We start from the raw sequence: 25,169 nt of genomic DNA on the forward strand, positions 1-25,169 counted from the left end.
TATGTGCTCATTGTAATTAAAACGTTTTAATATAATTTAAAACTTTGTAACATGTAAATTATATTTGAAATATAATTTCAATTAAATATTCAATTAAAGAATGAAAAAAATATATATATGTATATATATATGCCAGACTGGAATACAAACTTATAATTTAAACTAATAATGCCATTCATTGCTAAGCAATACAAATTCTAATCCTTTTTTATCCTTTGTGTGTGCATGTGTGTGTCTGTGTGTGTGCATACATGTATGCACTCAAGCCATTGTCAGTTTTGCATTAGGAATAAAGCAGTCTTCCATAAAAAACTGCTGAGGAAGCTAAGTATTACCTGTCCTACATTGAAGAAAGACTGGTCATTTGGGCTGATTGGAGTCTTTCAAATCATTCAGTTTCTATTCCCTCTCTCCCATAGGTGCTGATCCCAAGAACATTCCATAATTAACAGGCTGTATGTTGATCTCCATTTAAAAGGCAGCTTCCCAGGAAACCCAACTAGCAATGTCCCCTCTGTGTAGAGATGAGGAGACTTAAGCTTAGAGAGGTTAAGTGATGTCCTGACATTATTACAGGTCTACTTAATGAAAGGGCTGACAGGAATTAGTTGGAAAATGTGGCATATTACCAAGTAAACTCACTGACCCTTCAATTAAAAATTTCAATTTTATATCAAATTTTAATTAATATCAAGAATTTGCTTTGTTGTGTTTGGTTTTGGTTTGGCTTAGTTGAATTTGGATTTCTGTGATTTGTCTGCAAAGTTCATAAAACTCCCATGTCACCACCCTCAGTAAATCATCCTATTCTAAGATTTTCATCTGCAGGTTTATCCATGTCAGTGGAGAAAAGATAATTTGGTTTTTCATAGTACAAACTGAAGCTTCTGGTAAAATGTAGGTATAAGCTCATTTTAATTTGTAACAGAAGTTGAAGTCATTTGTAGAAAAATACATTTGCAATAATAATTACTATTTTAAAATAATCTCACTTGACAAGATGCCAATTGAATATTTTCTAACTTTTGCATTTTATAAGATTAATTTTAATTAAAATTTTTTTTCAAAATAAAAGGTAATTTTACAATAATGTTGCTACAATAATATAAATTAAAGCAACAGTTTCCACTCAGAGATTCTTGGCACAGGTATTACACCTAACAGAGTGAAGCCAACAGTTCCATTATAAACCATTATAAATCCTAATATCAAACAAGTTTTTATTGCTTTAATATCTACCTACAAATGTATTTCAATTCATTTAAGGAAAACGTGGCCGGGCACACTGGCTCACGTCTGTAATCACGGCACTTTGGGAGGCCGAGGCGGGCAGATCACGAACTCAGGAGTTCAAGACCAGCCTAGCCAATATGGTGAAACTCCGTTTCTACTAAAAATACAAAACTTAGCTGGGCCTGGTGGTATGCGCCTGTATTCCCAGCTACTCGGGAGGCTGAGGCAGAAGAATTGCTTGAACCCAGGAGGTAGAGGTTGCAGTGAGCTGAAATCAGGCCACTGTACTCCAGCCTGGGTAACAGAGCAAGACTCTGTCAAAAAAAAAAGTAAGCTGTTTAGTAGAAAGAAAATTATTTTCCTAAGGACTTCATTTAATTCCATTAGGACTACATCACAGCCAGATCCTGCTGTGTTCCCTCCCTCCCATAGGTGTTGATCCCAAGAACATTCCATCATTAACAGGCTATATGCTGATCTCCGTCTCAAAGTCAGCTTCCCAGGAAACCCAACCGGCAATATCCCCTCTGCTTAGAGATGAGGAGACTTAAGCTTAGAGAGGTTAAGTGGTGTGCCTGACATTACAGGTCTACTTAATGAAAGGGCTGACATGAAATCAGGCCTAGATGCACTATACCTATGCTGTTGAATTGTATTGCTCCTACCTCCAACCCCATTTGGTTCCACTCCAATTCTACTTCTATTTGGTAAAATGTCAACGATCAAAACTCAAACCCTCTTAGCATTCTGCACCTCCTTAAAGGTTGAGCTATAAACCACCTAAAATAACTGACATCTAAGGATTAGGATCACAGTGTATTTTTATAAAGCAAACATTCTTGTATTTCAGGGGAAAGCGCAAGTTCCGAAAATGAAACGCAAGGGAAAATAAATCACAAGGGAACAAATAATCAATGAATGGTGATTTTTTGGATATAATAGTGCAATCGATTTTATTCTCAATTGTAGTTATTTTTTTCCTAAAATTAAACAATATGCTTTATTAATGATAGGGTGTGTACATGAGTATGAGTATTTGTATATATAATATTTGTATAGATATACATATATTTTAAAATAACACAATATTTTATCACTGGTTTTTACCTAATTTGGATTATGAATGTATAGGATGAACTATTACTTTTTTAAATATAACATCAACTTGAATTTTTAATTTGATTTTCTTTCTTACATATTTCATTAAAATTTTCAAAAAACATAGCACCTATAAATTTCTATGAATTACATGTATGAATAGCTCAGATTTTTATTGCTTCCACACACAACTTTATTTCCCAGATTTATCTTAACAGAAAAAGCTAATCCTGTATACTGCAGACAGGACAGAATCACCATTTTATTGCTTGTGTTTTAAGCTTAGAGTTTTAGGCTTTTGGTTCCTAATAGGCATAAAGCTCTTCTCCAAACCATGATTCAGGACCCAAGACTCTTTTCAGTTTGTGGCTCCACCAAAAGTGTTACTTCTTAAGTTCGATTTCCAGAATTGGAACATTAAATATATGTATGAGTATTTAACCTTGGAACAACTTTTAAGTATAGTAAAATTTTCCTTTCAACATACAATACCAAAAAGTGTGGGTGAATCAAGACTTACATTTTATAAGAAACCAAGGAAAATTAATAAAATTAATTAACTTTATTACTTTAACAATATATACTTATAAAGTCTCACAGTACATTTTCCTTAAAATGTAAAATACACAAAAATACAATAATACACATTCCATACAGATTATTTAACTCATAATAGAAAACAGAGGTAACAAACTATTAAAAAACTTAATATAATCTCCTTTAATAATAGTCTCTTTGAAAATCAGAAGTTCCATGATAATTTATACTGTTAGTGAAATGTATGACTTCTCTTAGATTGTTAAATAGTTCGAAGATTTTCTATTGGCTTCTCATTTCTACATTAATGGCTCCTCAGTTTGAAACCACTGACTAAGGATTTCGATCAGTAAATTCAGAACGTTGGAAAAGATGTAAAGTGAATAATGGGATTGTAAAAGTCCATCACTTCTCTTCATCATAGTCTGTGGTGTACACCATTTTAGAGGGAATCTGTCTAGATATTTTACAAAAATAAATGGAGTTTCTTCCTGAAGGGAGGTGAAATTTGGAGCTGGTGAGTTCCTAGTGGATAACTGTGGGACACAGTGTAATCAAATCTCTCCCATCAGTTTTGTATCTTTGGATTTATCACTTAACCTTTTATGAGATTCAGGTTTTTACTCTGTAAATTAAAGGATATGAGCTCGTCCTTCTTTCAATTCCTTTCCAATACAGATATTCTCTAATTCTTTGGTTGTTATAATCAAGTCCTCTACCTCCCTATGCACCTTCACTTTTAGAATCAAAGGAAAGCTGACCCACAGTTTTCATATTTTTAACGTCACTAAAATTCAGACACACCCAGTTTTTTGAATTAATAGAGACTGGAGTAATTGGAGCATAGGAGCCTTAGGATTTTATAAAATGGCTAGTGTTAAAAATCATTGTCATATTTTCCAGAAGAGAAGATCTTTTGCTTTATCTATAAAGTGTTTCCTGACAGGATGATTTCTAATAAGGAAACAACTGAGCTAGAACACATTCTTCTTGAAAACTAATGCCAATTATTAAACTGACTCACAATGCTTCCTGCATGTTTTTATTACACAGATTTATGAAAGATCTAATTATCTGTCAAATAATGAAAAATTAGTCACTTAGAGATTAATTAATCAATATGTGCAAATCACACTGGAAATGATAAATGTTTTCAGGAAGAGAGAGAATGGAAACTACCCAATTGGATACTTACTCCTTACCTTGGCTTTCAGGATTCTCCTTTGACAGTTTCTTGAACTCATACAATGAGGCCTCTGGGAGTGTTATTGCCGACAGCTTTCAATAATCATCTGTAATCAATTTATCGCCTCCAAATATTTTCACCCACATCTTATTTCTTTTCATTTCTTCCCTTCCCATGTTTATCATGCCCTTAAACTAAATTCTGTACTCATTTATGCCATTTTCTGGTATTTACATCAATTAAATATACCACATGGCCATCTCAGGCCCTTTACATGACAAAGCCAGCTTGACTCTGCCTTTGTCAAAGCCAAATCACAATCTTACTTATTCACGTTGTTTAAATCCACCACCAGTGTGCTTAAAGTGCTCTTGGCAATTAGCTGCATAGGAAAATAAACAGAGAAGCACCATTTCAGGTTAAATGTCCAAAACAATGATCTTTCCAAACAATATTTCAGATATGTAAAGTTGCAGAAAATTCTTAAATATTTCTCACAAACTTTGCAAGGGCAGAGCTTACTTAGCTATAAAGGCTGAAGATCACTAAGAAAATATCAATAATCCAGAAAATCTTCCCACATCCACTGATGCATCTTTGAAGTCTGCTATCTAAAGTTATTTCTTTACTTTTCCAACTAACATTTCTTGAATGCCTACCATGTGCCAATCATGATTTTAGATAATTGGGAATTACTGGTGAACAGAAGAGACAAAGATCCCAGCCCTTAAGATGTTTACATTCTAGCAAGAGAATATGGACAATTAAACATAAATTTAATAAATAGGTGTATTATATAAAATATTAGAAGGTTGATGAAAGATATGGGAGAACAGAGTAACAGGGAGAGGGTATTGTAGGGCTGAGCATAATGGATAGGTTGCCATTTTTTTTTCTTTTTTTTGAGACAGAGTTTTGCTCTTGTCACCCAGGCGGGAGTGCAATGGCACAATCTCGGCTCACTGCAACCTCTGCCCCCTGGGTTCAAGCAATTCTCCTGCCTCAGCCTCCCAAGTAGCTGGGATTACAGGTGCCTGCCACCACACCTGGCTAATTTTTGTATTTTTAGTAGAGATGGGGCTTCACCATGTTGGCCAGGCTGGTCTTGAACTCCTGACCTGAAGATGTCCACCCGCCTCAGCCTCCCAAATTGTTGGGATTATAGGCGTGAGCCGCTGTGCCCCTCCTGCCATATTATATAGGTTGGTCAGAGTAGGCCTCATTGAGAAGATGAGATTTGAGCAAAAATATGGATAAAAGAATGAGTTAACAAATAAATCAATGTGATAGGATGTTCCAAGTAAAGAGTATAGCTAGAGAAAAATGTAAGGTAAAAAAAAGCTAATGGGTATGAGGGATAGCAAGAAGGCCAGTTGGTGGCCTCTGAGCAAGCAAAGGAAACGTACTATAATAGTAAGTGAATTCAGAGAAGTAGCACGTGGTAAGATTATGTCAAATCCTGAAGCCATTTTAAGGACTTTGGCTTTTCCTTTGAGTGAAATGGATATGAGGTAAGTCATTGCTGGGTCTTTAGCGAAGGAATGTGGTCTTATGCTTTAAAATATTCACAATAGCTGCTATACTAAGAAAAGACTACAGGGAGACAAAGGTAGAAACAGAAGCCTGTAAGGAGGCTGCTTCAACAGTAAAGCTACCTGTAATATTAACTTGGACCCATAGGAGAGCATTGGCAGTGGTGGTAAGTTCCCAGTTTCTGGATGTATTTTAGATAGCAGCAGGAGACAGACAAATCTTTAGGCAGATAGGGGCGGTGAAACCCAACCTTCACACCAAACACAGTTTAAAGCCGAAAACTCATCTACAAGTCTCAGATAAATCCACAGACCGGATTGGGAACCACTCTTCCCATGTGAGGTGCTTTCCTCTGGTTGATCCCTACCCTTCACCTGTTTTACATATTCCTACCCTTCCCTAATTGGTTTTTGACACTGTTGTGCCCATCTTTGAGTGGTGCCTTTTTTTAGCCTTTTTTTACATACTAACAAACCAATCAGCACATATGCCCCCGTTCTGAGCCCATAAAAACCCTGGACTCAGCCAGACCAGGGTACTGTCCACCTTTGGGTGGTGGGGGAGGAACTACCTGACTTTGGGTAACGGGGCTGCCCAGCTTGGGTCTCCTTTTCTGCTGAGAGCTGTTTCTTCACTCAACAAGACTCTTCGCCTTGTTCACCCACTGGCTGTCAGTGTAATCTCATTCTCCTTGGATGTGGGGCAAGAACTTGGGACCTGCCAAACAGCGAGTAGGAATAGAGCTGCAGCAATGTAGCACTCCCTTTCCACTCACCAAGCAAGGGGAGAAGGAGCTGCTTGGCTCCACATGCCCCCTTAAGTCAGGCTGCGGATGGTGGAACTAAAATAGCTAACACACCCCCATTTACCAGGCATCTCTAAGTTTTCAGGCACCACCATGTCCCCTTCATCTGGACGCTGAAGTCACTTGTGACATGCCTGGTCCAGCCACAAGCCCCACATGGAGCCCACACCTGTGCCAGTGATTGGAGCAGCCAGCTGGACCCCATGCTCACTCACTCACACACTCCCTCACTCTGTGGGCTGAGTGTGCAGTCACAGTGGCCATGGGATCCAGGCCAGGTTGCATATCAAACACAGCCCAACAGGCTGAATGGGCAGGGTACCTCCTGCCACAAGCCCAGGGTGAGCAAGGCCCAGGCAGGAGCATTGCCAGCCATGGAGGCCTCCAACTGGCAAAATGCACAGAAAAAAATGCTGTGTCATTTTGAAGGCAGTGTCTATATTATTTCCTGAGGAATTGGATGTGGGCTATAAAAAGGCCAAAGAAAACGGAATCAAATGTGACTCTGTTTCTTAGTCTGAGCAACAGAAAGGATGAAGTGCAGTGTGGAAGACTGGGACTATAGAAAGAGTTTGAGATGCAGGGAGTCAAGGCAATGGATTTTCAACATGCTAAACCTGATATGTAGTTTAGAAAATCAACTGGAGATGCTGACTTCGCAATTGGAATGTACATATCTGAAGTTCAGATGACAGATCTTTGCTAGAGATGTAAATAAATAAATAGGTAAGATAAATGGGTATCATTACAATATAGATGAAATTTAAAGCCACCTGAGTAGATAACATTATCAAGAGAAGAAATGTAAATACAGACAAAAAGATGATCAAAGAGTGACTACCTGGACCTTCCAAAATTAAGAGATTGAAAAGAAGAGAAACCAGTTCACAAGACTGAGGAGTAACCAATAAAATAAAATAGATTGCAGGATCCTGGAAGCCAAGTGATGAAAGTATATCAAGAAGAAGAGAATGGCAATTATATCAAACCCTACTGATAGATTAAATAAGATGAAGACTAAGAATTACCACAAATGTATGTTATTAAATAAATGGCATATTGTCACAGAAGATATAGCATATTATTTTCAATTGTTTGTTACTTGGTATAAATTAAAATCATAAGAGAGAACTTGAAAGTGAGCCAGAGGATATTGTGTAAAAATAATAAGTTATTTAGGCTAAGGGAGAGTATAGTAACCAGACCTCAGAGTCAGAAATGCCACTGAAATTTATTAATAAACATTCTTCTCTAACAATCAGAACTTGGGCAATTCACTTAATATCTCTAATTTTTGTCTCCAAAATATGAGGTGGAACTTTTAGGGTACCTGCACCTCAACATTTCCGTGATTTGAAAATAATACCCAGAGTCCTACCACTCAATAACATTATTCACTCCTTTAATTTAATACACAGATTTCAAATTAAGAATTGCATATGTGCAGCCTTAGTCTCTTGGTATTTTAAGCAAAGGAAATCGAAGAAGAAGAAATGTGACTGACAAACTCATGCCTATTTCCCATCAGTTGTTTACCTTTAGGGGACATACAACTTTAGAGTTATGATTAAACATTAAATGTTCCAGGGCTACAAATTTACTCACAAATGGTAGCTTTCTTATTTCTTTGTGAATAAATTGCACTTTCTCATATGCCTCTAGCTTTTTGTTATCAAGAAAAAAAGCCCTAATATTTAATCTAAAGTGGCAAATTTAATCTCTGTAATACTTCGAATAGTGAATGTGGGTGCATGTTCAATCTCATTCATACTTTTATTGGGTTAAGTATTTGACTCTCAGATTTTGGCCATCTTCCTCCTTTCTCTCTAAGAAGGCAATTGGTAGAGAGATGTGTGTGTGTGGTTAATGAAATATCTTGGGAACAGGAAGGTCACTGTGTCCTTAGATCAAGATATTGCCCACATTTTTGCTGGTCTTGACTATGGAGTAGCAATTCTTGGCAATTCTGGACAAGAACATATGAGGTGTCAATGACCAGCATATGAGCATTTATCAGTGTTAGCTGCCAAGATAAGCCACTGATTTAACTTATGATCTTTTCTCTGTCTCACTTTGGTCAGAGCCAAACTGACCAGTTTGGTCAGAGTAACCTTTCAGGATGATTTAGCCTCACCTTTACTCTCACGGGAGCTGAAGACTCCCCTAAAGGTCTAGCTGTGTCTCCCACACAGTTCAAGTCAATGTGGTCTATCCTGTAGCCCTTGACTGCTGGAACACTGTCCCTGCCATGGTCATAAATAACTCAATCTGGCAAGCTTCCCCACAGGTTCTCAGCTAGATTGCAAGTTCCTCCACATGTAAGAAATTTGGGATTCCATTCATACTACTTAGGGATTGAGGTTAATTCAAGGAAGTTGTGTTCAAGACCTCCCTGTGCCCAATCTTGCTGTCTCACTGGGTTCACTACACTGTGGCTATTTCCAGTGTCCTAAAAGATGATAGAGCTAGGCACAGTGGCTTATGCCTGTCACCCCAATATTTTGAGAGGCTGACACAGAAGAATCGCTTGAGGCCAGGAGTTCAAGACCAGTCTACCTTGTCAATATGGCGAGATCCCCTTTCTGAGAAAAAAAATTAGCTAATCATGGTGGTACATGCCTGTGGTCCAAGCTACTCGGGAGGCTGAGGCAGGAGGATTGCTTGAGTCCAGGAGGTTGAGATTACAGTGAACTATGATCGTGCCACTGCATTCTAACCTGTGCAATGGAGTAAGGCCCTGTCTCAAAAAAAAAAAAAAAAAAAAAAAAAAGGTAGAAGCAGAAACTACTGTACTTTCAGTGTTCTCTTAACATAATTGGAGTGAGAAAGCCTCCCCTCTATATCTGGACCCAAAAGAAACAGTTCATTAGACTGATAACATGCCTCCCTACATCTTTCTCCCCACTGGCCCTCATAACCCTCAGGAATCAATGTTCCCTGCATTGGTTAGTGCCCCTTCCCTCCTGTTTGAAATGATCAATTGGACCATGTCTGTTCTCTAAATGATAATGGAGTGAGAGTTAAACAGATTTACAACATATTCTAACTGCACAAAGTCTGAATTTCATTACTATTTTGTTGTTGTACAAGTCCTATTGTGCAAGTCAGAGATGGACCTTCTCTGCATTTTTGCTCTAACAATGTTAACACTCATTTCTAACACCCACTGCCATGGTCAGGCAGTGGATACTCAGTTTGATAACAGAGAAGATACTGCACAGAGACTTGGAAAACTGAAAAATGTCTCAATGTCTTTCAAACATTACTAATGCTGCAAAGAAAAAGTAAAATAAAATAATGCACATTTTAAGAGAACACCTTATATACTATCTTCTAAAGTATTCAGGAAATCAGGAAATGAACACTTACTCCAGATAATAATAGAAGTTCCTTAGGGACAATCAGAATGTTTAGTAGTTCCAGGATTTTGGTCCCACTAATCCTATATGAGTTGCTGACTAAGAACATTTACATGGAAAACCTGTGCTTACTTTACAGGGGACCAGAGAGGAAGGATATGCAGACCCTGCTATGGCTGCTCAGGATGCAATGGTAACTAGAGCCAGTTCTCAGACTGACTGCAAAGAACCTTGGTTAAAATGGGCTGGAGTGGTTCTGATGCTACTTCTCTGCTGGCTAATGTTCCAGGTCCTATGGGAAGCCTGTCAGCAGAAGACGGGGGAGCACAAAACCATGCTGCAAATGATCCTGTGCAACAAGAGCTACCAGCAGCTGTGGCTCGGTAATTATTAACTGGGGTTCTTTCCAGCTACTCAACCTATTATATGACAAAAAGAAGGTGGTTTACTAGAAACAAAAATGATATATTACAAGGGAATAGAGGAAAGTCAGTTACCTCAAAGGTACTTATTTTGAATTTTGTTTATAAGATGTGCCTTATTTAATGACATTACTAAGGGAGAAGTATTTCCTTAATATTTTTTCCAATAACTTTCAAATACTGAGCATTTTAAAAATTGTCTCTGTATTTGATGGAGTACTTATTCAAATATATTAGTTATTTCTTATTAGGTATATTATATGTTGTCTTGCAAAAATGTATAGTAAATATAGTTTAACCAGTCAATACTGCATCAAGGTCATTATTATTGATGTCATGATTTCTGCAATATTGATAGAAACTTATTGGTTTTAGAGAGTGCACTCATGTTAGTTTGCCCTTTGTTTATTCCCTAAACTACAGTATCTTTCTTTTCTTTTATTAAAACAAATTTTGTTTTTTCTATATAAAATACAAAAATGGCTGAAAATTTCCAACAGATGGCCTACCCTACCCCAATCCCACATCTGGACTTTACAAGTCAATAAGAGACATTACCTGTCTTAATGATAATTATATAATAATAATGAAAAGACATCTTCTGGCCAGGCGTGGTGGCTCAAGCCTGTAATCCTAGCACTTTGGAAGGCCGAGATGGGTGGATCACGAGGTCAGGAGATCGAGACCATCCTGGTTAACACGGTGAAACCCTGTCTCTACTAAAAAAATACAAAAAACAAGCCGGGCGAGGTGGCGGGCGCCTGTAGTCCCAGCTACTGGGGAGGCTGAGGCAGGAGAATGGCGTAAACCCGGGAGGCGGAGCTTGAAGTGAGCTGAGATCTGGCCACTGCACTCCAGTCCGGGCGACAGAGCGAGACTCTGTCTCAAAAAAAAAAAAAAAAAAAAAAAAAAGACATCTTCTTGCTTCTAATTTTTAGTAACAATGGATGAGAACTAAAGTTGCCTGGGATAGTCAGATAACTAAGTTCTTGAAATAAGGAATCTTAATTTAACACAATTCTAAATTAGTAAACCCTAGTCTACAACCATAAAGTTGATTTCATCTTTCTCAGAATGTTCTTTATAGATACTTTGCTATTTTAATCATCACAGAGAGGAATTTTACACTTAATTCTCATATTTAAGCTCTAGTAGGAAGTTTGTTGTTGACATAAGCCTATTATATATGTCCTAAATGACTGGTCCATAAATAATGGCTTGCTGTGTGCTTCCTCTCAATTTAAATCAGCAGTGAGTTAGTGGGTCTCACTGGAGGTGGCATTTGTTTCCCAGGAGAAGAGAATAATAACAGGTCTTTGAAGTTCAAGATTTATGATGACTCTACTAAGAGTATCTGTATTTGTTTCAATGGTATTTATAGTAAACAGAATTGGTAGCAGTCGTACTTTTAATTATTTTATGGAAAATATGGATTTTTAGTATGTGTAACAATCTAATTAATATTTATATTATACATTTATAATATTTTCAAAATCTCCTTTGAATTACATCAATTTGTTGAAGTTTTTCAGGAATTTCAAAATATTTCTGGGCAAGACATGGTAGATGCCATTAATGAATGTTATGATGGGTACTTTCAGGAGCTGTTGGTTGCAATTGGTAAGTAATAAATTATTTGAAGTACAGCAGACATTTTATTTCTCAATAAATGCTGAGTGGCTGTGAATAAACTAAAGATGGATGAGTAAGCTCTTGATCGAGTCATTTTTTCCCTTGAATTTTATTATTTAAAAGGACGTAAACTCCATAGGGGAAGAGTACATCAGTTACTAATAAAATGCACTGAACTGGCAACCTGATGACTTTAATGAACTGATACCCTTCCCTAAGAGCTAGTTCAACTTTCATACCAGAAAACACATCATTCTCAGGTATTTTCTCTTCGGAATTGGCTTCTCACACTGTTCAATCCATTTTATCTTTACTGACTTCCATTCCCTTGCTCAAGAGCAGATAAATACTTAACAGTGTGCTTTTCTTCTCTTTAGGAGGTAAAGGATTTTTTAGTGACCATTACTAACAAATTTTGGTTTAGGAGTAAATCCTACCATAAAAGAGATTTACTAAGTAGTGATTTTCCTCAGGCTATTGTGATGGTGGCACACCTCTTGCTCCTTCCTAAGAAATAATATCCCTCCATAGAGGACAAAACAGGGTTAGTTATCCAGAAAAACTGCAATAGAACTACCTGTGCAATAGAACTACCTTTGTCTTGTACTGTGCTGTGAGTTGACAGCACACATTTCAGGGACGACCAAAGGGGGTCATTGTGAAATATCTCCATCGAAGGCACAGTCAAGTAATCACTTAGATACTAGTTGAATAAATGAATATTGTGATTTTCCATCCTTGAACGGCAGAGGCATACATGAGTGTGACAGCTGTGAGATAAAGGAACTTTTGTAGCTTATCCAGTAAAGAAGTCTCAAGCTAGGGTTCCATGAAAACAGTTTGATGAAGCCCCTAAAATAGTATGCAAGAAATGACTATTAATAACTGTGTATTTTTTCTGAGAATGTCACATTTATTCCAGAAAATTCTCTACAAAATTTAATAACCACATACCACATCAAAATCCTTCATTTTATAAACAATGCCTAAGGAAATTAACTGACTGCCTCAAAGCCCATCAGCTGATTAGCAACAAAGTTATGACTAAAACTCATAATATCCAAATCTCAAGATAGCTTGCTTTCCACTATAGACCCCTGCCACAAAGCAGTGGACATAAGAGAGGAAGTGGTGGACATTATAAATAGCAGAAAACATTTCAACTGATTTATTCACTCAGTAGACATTTATTGAGCACCTACTGTTCTAGACACTGACTTAGGCACTACAGATAGAACAATGAAACAACAAAAACAGCAAAAGTCACTGCCTTCAAGGTTATAAAGACTAGTGACTCAAAAGCGATTATGACATTTCATGTATTAAAAATGAAAGAAAAGATGAGGGTATAATCTCACAACCTAAAATAATTACTTAAACTACTAGGGAAACACTGTTATGATGATTTCATTCTGGCTAGAAATGATAGCCTCTCATACATTACCCACTCATGTATTAATTTGTTAACCTATTCAAATAAACATTACTGAAAGTTTATGATCATCAACTGACTTCCAGCAAGGATAACTGTTGACCAGGCTCTAGGCTGTTCTAATTGCCTTAGCAGTTTTTATTAGATGACTTCTAAAACTGGTCTAGACCAGTTGTGGTCCATACAGTTTCTCCTTCAGAGCTTTCAGGTCTACTCACAAATCTATAAGTTACTAAAAATAGTATTCAAATAGATGAACAAATTACATGGGAGCTATATCATATTGAATCCTACAATGATGATAATAATAATCTATAATAGTGGTAATAACCTGGGTTTCCTTGAAGCTCTTTTGATTTAATTTTCAGATAAAGATGATAAAGTTTTCTTCATTAGGCTACATGAAGGAACTAACAAGAGTTCCAACAGACAGAAATAGACGAAGTGAAAATCTGCATGACTCATTATAATGTTGTTGCTTTACATTTTTCTCCTGTGGCTTATAGTGTTACCATTATTGTAAGTGTTGACATTATAATACAATGTAAGAATTGTAACAGGAGAAGTGCTATTGTTTCTCAAATTCTGACGAAAATACATGTTTTCACTCTCAATGTTTCTTCTTCTCTCTCTGATTTCTCCCAGTTCTCTGTGTTCGAGACAAACCAGCCTATTTTGCTTATAGATTATATAGTGCAATTCATGTAAGTAAGACTCATATATTTTTAAAATTTCTCCAGAAATTGTGTCTGTTTTCAAAGGATTAATTTTACTTCCATCATTTAAATGTTCATTACCATTTTGAACTTATATGTACAAAGAAAATACATCCAAGTGAAAAAAAAATGGTTTAGACACCAAAATAAGACATATCCGATAAAATAATTCTCTGCTTTCTGTATCAAATTTAGGGAACCATATTTGGGGTATATATCCCCGTGTACTTTAGAGGTTAGTTAACATCTGCAGAAACTGGTAAATTCAAATGTCTTTGTTTGTTTCCAAAGATCCCCACATCGGACTTATGCAAGTACAAAACATATGGCAGTAAGCAGAAAATGTCAAAATATTACAAACTCTCAGCAAGAAATTGCCACGTTCCTGAAGTTTCAATACACGAAATTATATCAACGGATATTTTTAAACATTGTGTTATTTTCAAAAAGTATTTAAAGTGACAACTAGAAAACCATAAAGTCGGCCGGGCGCGGTGGCTCAAGCCTGTAATCCCAGCACTTTGGGAGGCCGAGATGGGCGGATCACGAGGTCAGGAGATCGAGACCATCCTGGCTAACACAGTGAAACCCCGTTTCTACAAAAAAGTACAAAAAACTAGCTGGGCGAGGTGGCGAGCGCCTGTAGTCCCAGCTACTTGGGAGGCTGAGGCGAGAGAATGGCGTAAACCTGGGAGGTGGAGCTTGCAGTGAGCTGAGATCCGGCCACTGCACTCCAGCCCCAGCGACAGAGGGATACTCCGCAAAAAAAAAAAAAAAAAAAAAAAACCATAAAGTCTAAATCTATTTTTGTAATTAAATGGGAATGTATTTTATACTTCAGTACGTTATTCAGTCACACATACTTTGGGGCATTATTTTTTTTTAATTTTTTAAATTAATTAATTAATTTATTTATTTGAGACGGAGTCTCGCTCTGTCTCTCAGGCTAGAGTGCAGTGGCGCGATCTCAGCTCACTGCAAGCTCCGCCTCCCGGGTTCACGACATTCTCCTGCCTCAGCCTCCCGAGTAGCTGGGACTTCAGGCGCCCGCCACCACCCTGGGCTAATTTTGTTTTGCATTTTTAGTAGAGACGGGGTTTCACCATGTTAGCCAGGATGGTCTCGGCCTGCTGACCTCGTGATCCGCCCACCTCCGCCTCCCAGAGTGCTGGGATTACAGGCGTGAGCCACCGCGCCCAGCCTGGAGCATTCGTATTTTAAAAAACACAAGTGCATCACATAATGCACAACTTATCCATATGTACATGAAACATAGTTAGAAAAATAAAGTCTCGGCGGGGCGCGGCAGCTCACGCCTGTAATCCCAGCACTTTGGGAGGCTGAGGCGGATGGATCACGAGGTCAGGAGATCGAGACCATCCTGGTTAACACGGTGAAACCCTGTCTCTACTAAAAATACAAAAAATTAGCGGGGCAGTTGTTGCAAGCGCCTGTAGTCCCAGCTACTCAGGAGGCGGAGGCAGGAGAATGGCGTGAACCCGGGAGGCAGAGCTTGCAGTGAGCCGAGATAGAGCCTCTGCACTCCAGCCTGGGCGTTAGAGGGAGACTGTGTCTCAAAAAAAAAAAAAAAAAAAAAGAGAGAAAGAAAGCCTCATACAGATAATTATACACATGTCATAGCCTTGAAAACTCAAAGAAAATGATTAAAAATAAATCCAATAATACAGTAATTTTAATAACCAGTTTTATCCTCAAAGTAAATTTAACAGATATACTTCTTAAAAGTAGCCAGCATGCTGGGAAAATATGTTAATAGTCAGAAATATGTTATATATCTTCTGCAATGTATTTCTCATTTATGCAAAGGAAGAACCTGGGTGACCCCAGAACACAAAAGGAAAATCGATGCTCACAGTCTTGCTTCTCTTTTATTCTATTTTCTGGGAGAAACAGTTGATTTGGTTAAACATTTATTTGAAATAGTGTATTGGGAAAAGCTATAGGATGATTTCAATCGTTTCTTTCTCAAAGAACCAACCACTACAACAATAGTATGAAGCTTCTCTTGTGAATGACTATGGGAAAATAATCACAATTACCTTGATTCCAATTTTGCACAAATTCAAGGCTACTTATTCTAATAATACATGAAAACTGTATTTTTGCTGTGTATTTGTTATAAGGCAAAAGGAAGATATGTGTATTCACAAGTGGTTTGTAGGTACAGAGAAGGATTGTATATTCAAGCAATATAATTTTTGATACATGAAGACCTCAAATGTCAAATATTTGTTAAAAAGCTGCTTTAATCACTCCTGAACCAAAGATACATTCTGTGTTCTTCTCCAGTGCACTCTAAAGTGAACGATCTACATTTTAAATTTGAATACTTGGTTAGATCATTCATTTTAACCACCTCAAATTATGAAAAGTTTATTAGTAATATACATCCAAAACATTCAGGCTTCAAAAATTAGATTCTGTTTTCTGGCCACTAGATGTCACGATTACTCCGTTTGGAAAGACAATTTGAAACTGATTTGTTAGGGTGTAGTATTTGGGGGGCTAGCATTCAGACATTGATTTTGTATTTTTCTGCGTTTGAATTTAAATCAGCAAATATTTGAAGCACCTAGAATTCTAATTTTTATAATTTCTCAATAATGACCAGAAAATAAAATTAAAATGTTATTGCTCTCTTACACAAATCAATGCCCATCTGACAGAGCTCAGAATGTCTTCCCCTCCAAGGAAGAATTCTTACCGAGAAGGACCACAGGATCAGATTTGTAGTTTATAATGCAGTGTGAGCGGGACAGTGTGAAGGCTGACAAGACTAAAAAGGGGGAGCAACTATTGCAGAATCAGACCCGGGTGAAATGATAAGGGTCAGAGTCAAGGTGGTGGCACTGGAATAGAGAGCACAAGGCATTCAGAAAATAGAAGAGAATAATTCAATGTCAGCATGCAGTAAGGGAGAGCGAGAAGTGACAGAAATGACTCAGGATCTGAGCCACTCAGGATCTGAGCCACAGCCGGTGATGCCAGTGTTGGAAGAACTCAGGAAGAAGAGAAAATGACTACGGAAAAAGGGTGTTTCCACTTGGGACAGACTAACTTTTAAGATGCTGTCTTCTCATTTCCCCCACTTTTCTGTATCTTTTAGGACTTTGGTTTCCATAATAAAACTGTAATCAGGATTATCATTGCCAGAAGTGAAATAGACCTGCTGACCATAAGGAAACGATACAAAGAGCGATATGGAAAATCCCTATTTCATGATATCAGAGTAAGTCTCCAACACATGATTTGTTTGGACCCACATTTCCTCCTTTTTGAAACTGAGATAAAAGCTCTCATTCAAATAACTTCATGGCAGAGTCTAAAAAGGTAACTATTCAGACAGGGATAACCTACTTTTTTCCTCTACACAGTCTTTAGAACATCAACAGGTGCTAACTTAGAAAACCCTTTACCTCGGCCAGGCGCGGTGGCTCAAGCCTGTAATCCCAGCACTTTGGGAAGCCGAGGAGGAGATCGAGACCATCCTGGCTAACACAGTGAAACCCCATCTCTACTAAAAATACAAAAAAATTAGCCGGGCATAGTGGCGGGCGCTGTAGTCCCAGCTACTTGGGAGGCTGAGGCAGGAGAATCGCTTGAACTCGGGAAGCAGAGGTTTCAGTGAGCCGAGATCACGCCACTGCATTCCAGCCTGGGCGACAGAGTGAGACTCCCTCTCGAAAAAAGAAAAAGAAAAAAGAAAAAAGAAAACCCTTTACCTCAGCGACATAACTTATTCCTCTTTGATGTGTTTTACCCAGAAGCATTGATGCAGTCGTGTGAAATATTAATTCTCTGTAATTGTGCTTAAAGAGCTCAATTCTGAAGTGTGATCAGGCTCAGGAAAAATATACATTGCAAAAGGCCGCATTACTTGTGAAGAGGTATCTTAAATCAGTTCAGCTCTCCTCTCATATTGTCATAGAAGGCATGGCAGTCAGCCAAATATCATAAACTGCTAATTCGGAGGGACTTAATGTTCCTAGCTCTGTACAACTCTACATATCCTTATCCCTTTAGCCCTTGAAGGGCAAAGGAGTAATGATTCAGTACTGAACAAGCCAGTGTTTTCATTCTGATACTTTTAAACTTCACCCTGCATTTTGATAAAACCTAACAAAGAACTCTCAGAATATATAGGACCATTTACCTAACTGAGTCTAGTGGAAAATAAAAATGCTTGGCACCTTGTTCAAAAAAGTTTAAAGAATTCCGAGACGGTGAAAGCAGAGCATTAAACCAAGCTGAGCACAGAGACATGAGAATAGAGCTTAACTTATATTTTGCCCAGAGCTAAGAGCTGTTAACTTGTTCACATTGTTTTCTACTGGAATTTGTAATTGCAAGAAGCAGTGCTTTAGTTTATTGAAAGAGTAATCTAGAAGCAATCTAAAGCCCAAGAGATCACATAACACAGAAGACTTTGTAGGCCTCTGGAGAGCTGAAATGGTTTCTAAGAGGAAGAGTTGATGAAGCAGTTAAGAGAAATCTTATTCCTTCTTCTTTGATAAAACTCTCCTACAGCTACCTTCAAAACTCTAAACTCTTTTAGTGATGAGAAATGCATGGCACAATTCACTTTCTAAATGAATAAATTAGTTCTTAGGCACTTATTATAATTAATCACAGCTGCCTCAAAGTCTGCTAACATGAAAATGTAATTAATGCAACTTTACTATGTGCATTTAAAGTACTGAATTATCATTACATGACTTTGTGCCAAAGCACCTTAATATGAAAGTTGATACTTAACAAAGAAACATTTTATAATAATATTTATTACTACCATTGATTTTGGAAAATATAGAAATTATAGAAGACCATTATAAGAAAATTAAAATTGCCCTAATTTTCTACAGATAATCATTAATAAACTTTTATGCTGCTTTGGTCTGCGGGTTTGTGTCTCCCCAAAATGTATCTGCTAAAATTCTAACCCCAAAGTGATGATATTAGGAGGTGGAGCCTTTGTGAGGTGATTAGGTCATAAAGGTGGAGCCCATGAATGGGATTAATGTCCTTATAGGCCGAAGAGATCACCTTTGTCCCTTCTGCCATGTAAGCTTAGAATGAGAAGAAGGCTGTCTGTGAGAGACAGGCACTCAGCAGGCACCACATCTGCTTGATCTTGGTCTTGCCAGCCTCTAGAGCTGTTAGAAATAAATTCCTATTGTTTATAAGTCACCCAGTTTATGGTACTTTTGTCACAGCTGCCAGAACACACTAAGACAGGTACTTTCATTTTCTAAAACTATATAAATAATAATATGTTTTGCTATGTAAAAGAGTATTTTTACTGAATCATGGTATTCTACTGTATAAGCTATAAAGTACACAAACTACCTCACATTATTATACATTGTTTCTCAGTTTTTCACTATTATATGTACCATTATGGTGTATATATTTTTAGCGCAAAACTTTGTGCTTATCAATGATTGATAGTAACTTTTAAATATATATTTCTTGAGGTAGAATTATTACTGCATTAATAATTATAAACATTTTTAAATCTTTTGAGACATATTCATTTGTTCTCCACATTCTACATTCATTTATAACAATCATAATAATAATATTAGGGCACATCTTCCTAAAGTTGAGGAGAATATTTTATTCTAAGGCAAGTTATTGTTCTTATAAATACACATTCAGGTTCAACCAACTTTATATAAACCACATACTACTGACTCTAACCAGATCATCATTCTTCAACAACTTTCAGTGGGAATAGTACTTAGGACGTGTTGAATCTTTATATGAGAAAAGTAAATAAGTTTAGAAAGGCTAATGGTCCATGGCTCTTTCATAGTGCAGTTCAGAGGAATTATGCTTCATTTTTAGAACTATTATGACATTTTATTTCAAATATATTTTTTCTTTTCAGAATTTTGCTTCAGGGCATTACGAGAAAGCACTGCTTGCCATCTGTGCTGGTGATGCTGAGGACTACTAAAATGAAGAGGACTTGGAGTATTGTGCACTCCTCTTTCTAGATACTTCCAAATAGAGATTTTCTTATAAATTTGTACCATTCATGGCACTATAACAAAACTATACAATCATATTTTCTCTTCTTTGAAATTATTCTAAGCCAAAGAAAACTATGAATGAAAGTATATGATACTGAATTTGCCTAATATCCTGAATTTGCCTACTATCTAATCAGCAATTAAATAAATTGTGCATGATGGCATAATAGAAAAATTGCATTGGAATAGATTTTATTTAAATGTGAGCCATCAACAACCTACAACAAGAGAGTCTGCTCAAGGCTGTCTTTATCATGATTTGAAAGACCAAGGAAAATGTAGTGTGACCATCCTTGTTTGGGGAATTTTTGAGACTCCTGTACAATTATGATAAAGCTAGAGTGATCATCTAAAGCAGGCTTTAAAAATAAGTAAAGATGTAAACCAGCAAAATGCAACTGGGCATTGTGGCTCATGCCTATAATCCCAGCACTTTGGGAGGCCAAGGCAGGCAGATCACTGGGTCATGAGTTCCAGACCAGCCTGACTAACATGGTGAAACCCCGTCTCTACTAAAAATACAAAAATTAGCCAGGCATAGTGGCAGGTGCCTGTAATCCCAGTGACTTAGGAGACTGAGGCAGGAGAATCACTTGAACCCGGGAGGCAGAGGTTGTGGTGAACTGAGATCACACCACTGCACTCCAGCCTGGGCAACAGAGCGAGACTCTGTCTCAAAAAAAAAAAAAAAAAAAAAAGATATAAACCAGCAAAATGCAGCCAGATATATGCTTGCCTGGATTAGATGTATAAGAGATTTGGGTGTAAAAATAGTTGTGTGTGTGTGTTTGACTTCCAGCTATTTTTTTTTGAGGCGGTACTTAACCAACTACTTGCCCAAGCTATGTGAGAAAAGCCATTTCTCTCTGTTTCTATCTTCTCCTTTTAACAGCAGCCTCTACGACTTTTGGAAGTTATGATATGCTTTGTGCCATCAGTAGAGCATGGTCTCTTCTGTCTCTCAAGGTTCAGAAAGTTAGGACTGACAAAGGAAAAATACTCACTGAGATTAGATTTGGGGAATAACCTAAACTGATGCCACAATCTAGTCAGGACTGAAACCAGAGGCAGGGTGGGTGAGTGTAACTTGGAGCCAAAAGGAAGAAAATTATCATCCTGAAGACACATGAAAGTGTAAAATTTGCTAGTAAAGCAAACACACAAATGAGCAAGAGAAAGGAGTCACATGGTACCACCACCGAAAAACACCAAACCACAAGAATAAACAGAGGAAAAAAAAGAAAGAATGTACAAAACAACCAGTAAACAACTAACACTGTGACAAGAACAAAACCTCATATATCAGTAATAACCTTGGATATAAACAGATTAAATTCTCCACTGAAAAGATATACCCTGGCTGAAAGGATAAAAACCGATCCGACTATATGCTGCCTACAAGAAATGCACTTCACCTATAAAGACACATAAAGACTGAAAATAAAGCTATGGAAAAAGTATTTCAAGCAAACAGAAACCCAAAGCAAGCAGGAGTAGTTATATTTATATACATAAAATAGACTTTATTTCAAAAAGTAAAAAAAAAAAGACTACATAAGTCATTTCACAATAATAAAGGAAGCAATCCAGTGAAAGGAAATAACATTCTAAATATATATGTACTCAACATTAGAGCACCCAGATTCACAGAGTAAATACTACCAGATCTAAACAGAGAGATGAACTCCAATATAATAATATTGCAAGAATTCAACATCCCACCCTTAGCATTAGGCAGATCATTGAGAAATAAAATTAACAAAGAAACTAAATCCTATTTACAATAGCTACCAAAAAAAATGCCTGTGAATAAATTTACTGAAGGAGGTGAAAGATTTCTACTAGGAAAACTACAAAACACTGATGAAAAATTAAAGAGGAGAAATGGAAAGATACTATGTGGTCATGGATCAGAAGAATTAATATCATTAAAATGATTATATAATGCAAAACAATATACAGATTCAATTCAATCCCTATCAAAACACCAATGTTAGTTTTTACAAAAATAGAAAAAATTATCCTGACACTTGTATTAATCAAAATGAGCCAGAAAAGCTAAAATGATCCTAAGCAAAAAACAAAGGCAGAGACATCACAATACCTGACTTCCCAACATATTACAAGGCTATAGTAACCAAAACAACATTGTATTAATGTAAAAATAGACATATAGACCAAAGAAACAGAAGCTCAAGAAATAAATCTATATATTTACAGTCAATTGATCTTCAACAAAGCCATGAGGAACATACACTGGGGAAAAGATACCTTCTTCAATAAATGGCACATTAAAAAAAAAAAAAAAAACTGGCTAGCCATATGCAGAAGAATGACACTAGACCTCTATGTCTATGTACAAAAATCAACTCAAGATGGACTAACGACTTAAATGTGATACCTGAAACTATAAAAATACTAGAAGAATACATAGGGAAAACTCTTCAGGACATTGGTCCATGTAACGATTTTATGGCTAAAACCTCAAAATCACAAGCAACAAAACCCAAAATAGACAAAAGGGACTATATTAAACTAAAAAGCTTCTGCACAGCAAAAGAAACATTCAATAAGTGAAGAGACAACCACTTGAATAGAAGAAAGTGTTTGCAAACTACTCATTCAAAAGGGGGCTAATATCCAGAATATATAAGGAATTCAAACAACTGAACAGTAAAAACCCAATAGTCCCATTTAAAATTTGGCTAAGACATAAACAGACATTTCTCAAAAGAAGAAATACAAGTGGCCAAGAGGTATATGACAAAATGCTCAAGATCACTAATCATCAGGGAAATGCAAGTCAAAACCACAATGAGATATCACCTCACCTCAGTTACAATGGCTTTTATTTAAAAATCACAAAATAACAGATGCTGGTGAGAATGAAGAGAAAAGGGAACTATTAAACACTGTCAGTGAAATGTAAATTATGCAGCCAATATAAAAAGCAGTGTGGAGATTTCTCAATAAACTAAAAATAGTACTACTGTGTCCAGAATTGGTGGGTTCTTGGTCTCGTTGACTTCAAGAATGAAGCCGCGGATCCTCGCAGTGAGTGTTACAGTTCTTAAAGATGGTGTTTCCAGAGTTTGCTCCTTCAGATGTTCAGATGTGTCCAGAGTTTCTTCCTTCTGGTGGGTTTTGTGGTCTCACTAACTTCAGGAGTGAAGCTGCAGACCTTCACGGTGAGTGTTACAGCTCTTAAAGGCAGTGCATCTGGAGGTGTTCGTTCCTTCTGGTGGGTTCATGGTCTCGCTGGCCTCAGGAGTGAAGCTGCAGACCTTCGTGGTGAGTGTTGCGGTTCATAAAGTTGGCGCATCTGGAGTTGTTCGGTCCTCCCATCCAGAGTTGCTTATCCCTCCCAGTGGGTTTGTGGTCTCACTGGCTTCAGAAGTGAAGCTGCAGACCTTCCCAGTGAGTGTTACAAATCATAAAGGTGGTGTGGACCCAAAGAGTAAGCAGCAGCAAGATTTATTTCAAAGAGCAAAAGAACAAAGCTTCCACAGCATGGAGAGGGCCCGAGTGGGTTGCAGCTGCTGGCTCGGGTGGCCTGCTTTTATTCCCTTATTTGGCCCCACCTGCATCCTGCTGATTGGTCCATACAGAGAGTTAATTGGTCCATTTTACAGACAGGTGATTGGTCCATTTTACAGAGAGCTGATTGGTCCGTTTTGACAGAGTGCTGATTGGTCTGTTTACAAACCTTTAGCTAGACACAGAGTGCTGATTGGTGCGTTTACAATCCTTCAGCTAGACACAAAAGTTCTACAAGTCCCCACCAGATTAGCTAGACACAGAGCACTGATTGGTGCATTTACAAACCTTTCTTTAGACACTGAGTGCTGATTGGTGCATTTACAAACCTTTAGCCAGACACAGAGTGCTGATTGGTGTGTTTACAGTCCTTCAGCTAGACAGAAAAGTTCTCCAAGTCCCAGCCAGCACCTCTCACTGGCACTCACTGTGGGACTTTGCGGCACCTAGCCCAGGCACTCCAGCAGCCCAGAGGAAGCTTGTCCCCCGATCAAGCCCAGCAGGTGCTGGCTGGCCACGAGTGCAGGGCTTGCCGAGCCCATCCTCACCTGGAACCCATGCCAGCCCATGAGTGCCGTGAGCCCCGGCTCCTGCCCACACCTCTCTCTTCACACTTCCCCGTGAGCGGAGGGAGCCAGCTCCGGCCTCAGCCAGCCCCAGAGAGGGGCCCTCATAGGGCAGCAGCAGGCTGAAGGACTCCTCGCATGCGGCCTGAGCAGATGCCGAGGCCGAGGAGGTGCCGAGAGCGAGCGAGCGCTGCTAGCATGTTGTCCCCTCTCACTTCTACATGATCCAGAAATCCCACTGAGAGGTGAAGCCAGTTGGATTTCTTGGGTTGAGTGGGGACTTGGAGAACTGTTCTTACAAGAGGATTGTAAAACTCACCAATTGGCTGGGTTTTACAGTAGTGGCTCACACCTGTAATCCCAGCACTTTGGCAGGCCGAGGTGGGCAGATCACAAGGTCAGGAGATTGAGACCATCCTGGCTAACACAGTGAAACCCTCCTCTACTAAAAATACAAAATTTAGCCAGGCATGGGGTGGGCGACTTAGTCCCAGCTACTCGGGAAGCTGAGGGAGGAGAATGGCATGAACCTGGGAGGTGGAGCTTGCAGTGAGCCCAGATCATACCACTGCTCTCCAGCCTGGGCAACAGAGTGAGACTTCATCTCAAAAAAAAAAAAAAAAAAAAATGCACCAATCAGCACTCTGTGGCCAGGATTGTAAAATGCACCAGTCAGCACTCTGTAGCTAGCAAGAGGTCTGTAAAATGCACCAATCAGTGCTCTGTAAAATACAACAATCAGCACTCTGTAAAATGCACCAATCAGTGCTCTGTAAAATGGACCAATCAGCACCCTGTAAAATGGACCAATCAGCAGGATTCTAAAAGTAACCAATCATGGGGAGGATTGAGAAAAGGGCATTCTGATAGGACAGAAACAGGATATGGGAGGGGAAAAATAAGGGAATAAAAGCTGGCCACCCCAGCCAGCAGCAGCAACCTGCTTGGGTCCTGTTTCATGTTGTGGAAGCTTTATTCTTTTGCTCTTCACAATAAATCTTGTTGCTGCTCACTCGTTGGGTACGTGCCATCTTTAAGAGCTGTAACACTTACCGCG

At 38.1% G+C, this 25,169-nt stretch overlaps 1 protein-coding gene across 2 annotated transcripts in view; it reads left to right on the plus strand.

Annotated features, from left to right (window-relative positions):
* ANXA10 (annexin A10) overlaps positions 1–20,184 on the plus strand; it is a 71,442-nt gene extending 51,258 nt beyond the window's left edge. For both annotated transcript variants that reach the window (XM_017887892.1, XM_017887893.1), the window contains exons 7-12: positions 9,891–9,944; positions 10,041–10,134; positions 11,698–11,793; positions 13,883–13,941; positions 17,081–17,203; positions 19,865–20,184. In XM_017887892.1, coding sequence (XP_017743381.1) covers positions 9,891–9,944; positions 10,041–10,134; positions 11,698–11,793; positions 13,883–13,941; positions 17,081–17,203; positions 19,865–19,933 — 495 coding nt within the window. In that variant the 3' untranslated portion in view covers positions 19,934–20,184. The remainder of the gene's footprint in view (positions 1–9,890; positions 9,945–10,040; positions 10,135–11,697; positions 11,794–13,882; positions 13,942–17,080; positions 17,204–19,864) is intronic.
* The last annotated feature ends 4,985 nt before the right edge of the window (positions 20,185–25,169 follow it).

The sequence above is a fragment of the Rhinopithecus bieti genome, unplaced genomic scaffold (assembly GCF_001698545.2).
Source record: "Rhinopithecus bieti isolate Rb0 unplaced genomic scaffold, ASM169854v2 scaffold_16999, whole genome shotgun sequence".
NCBI lineage: Eukaryota > Metazoa > Chordata > Mammalia > Primates > Cercopithecidae > Rhinopithecus > Rhinopithecus bieti.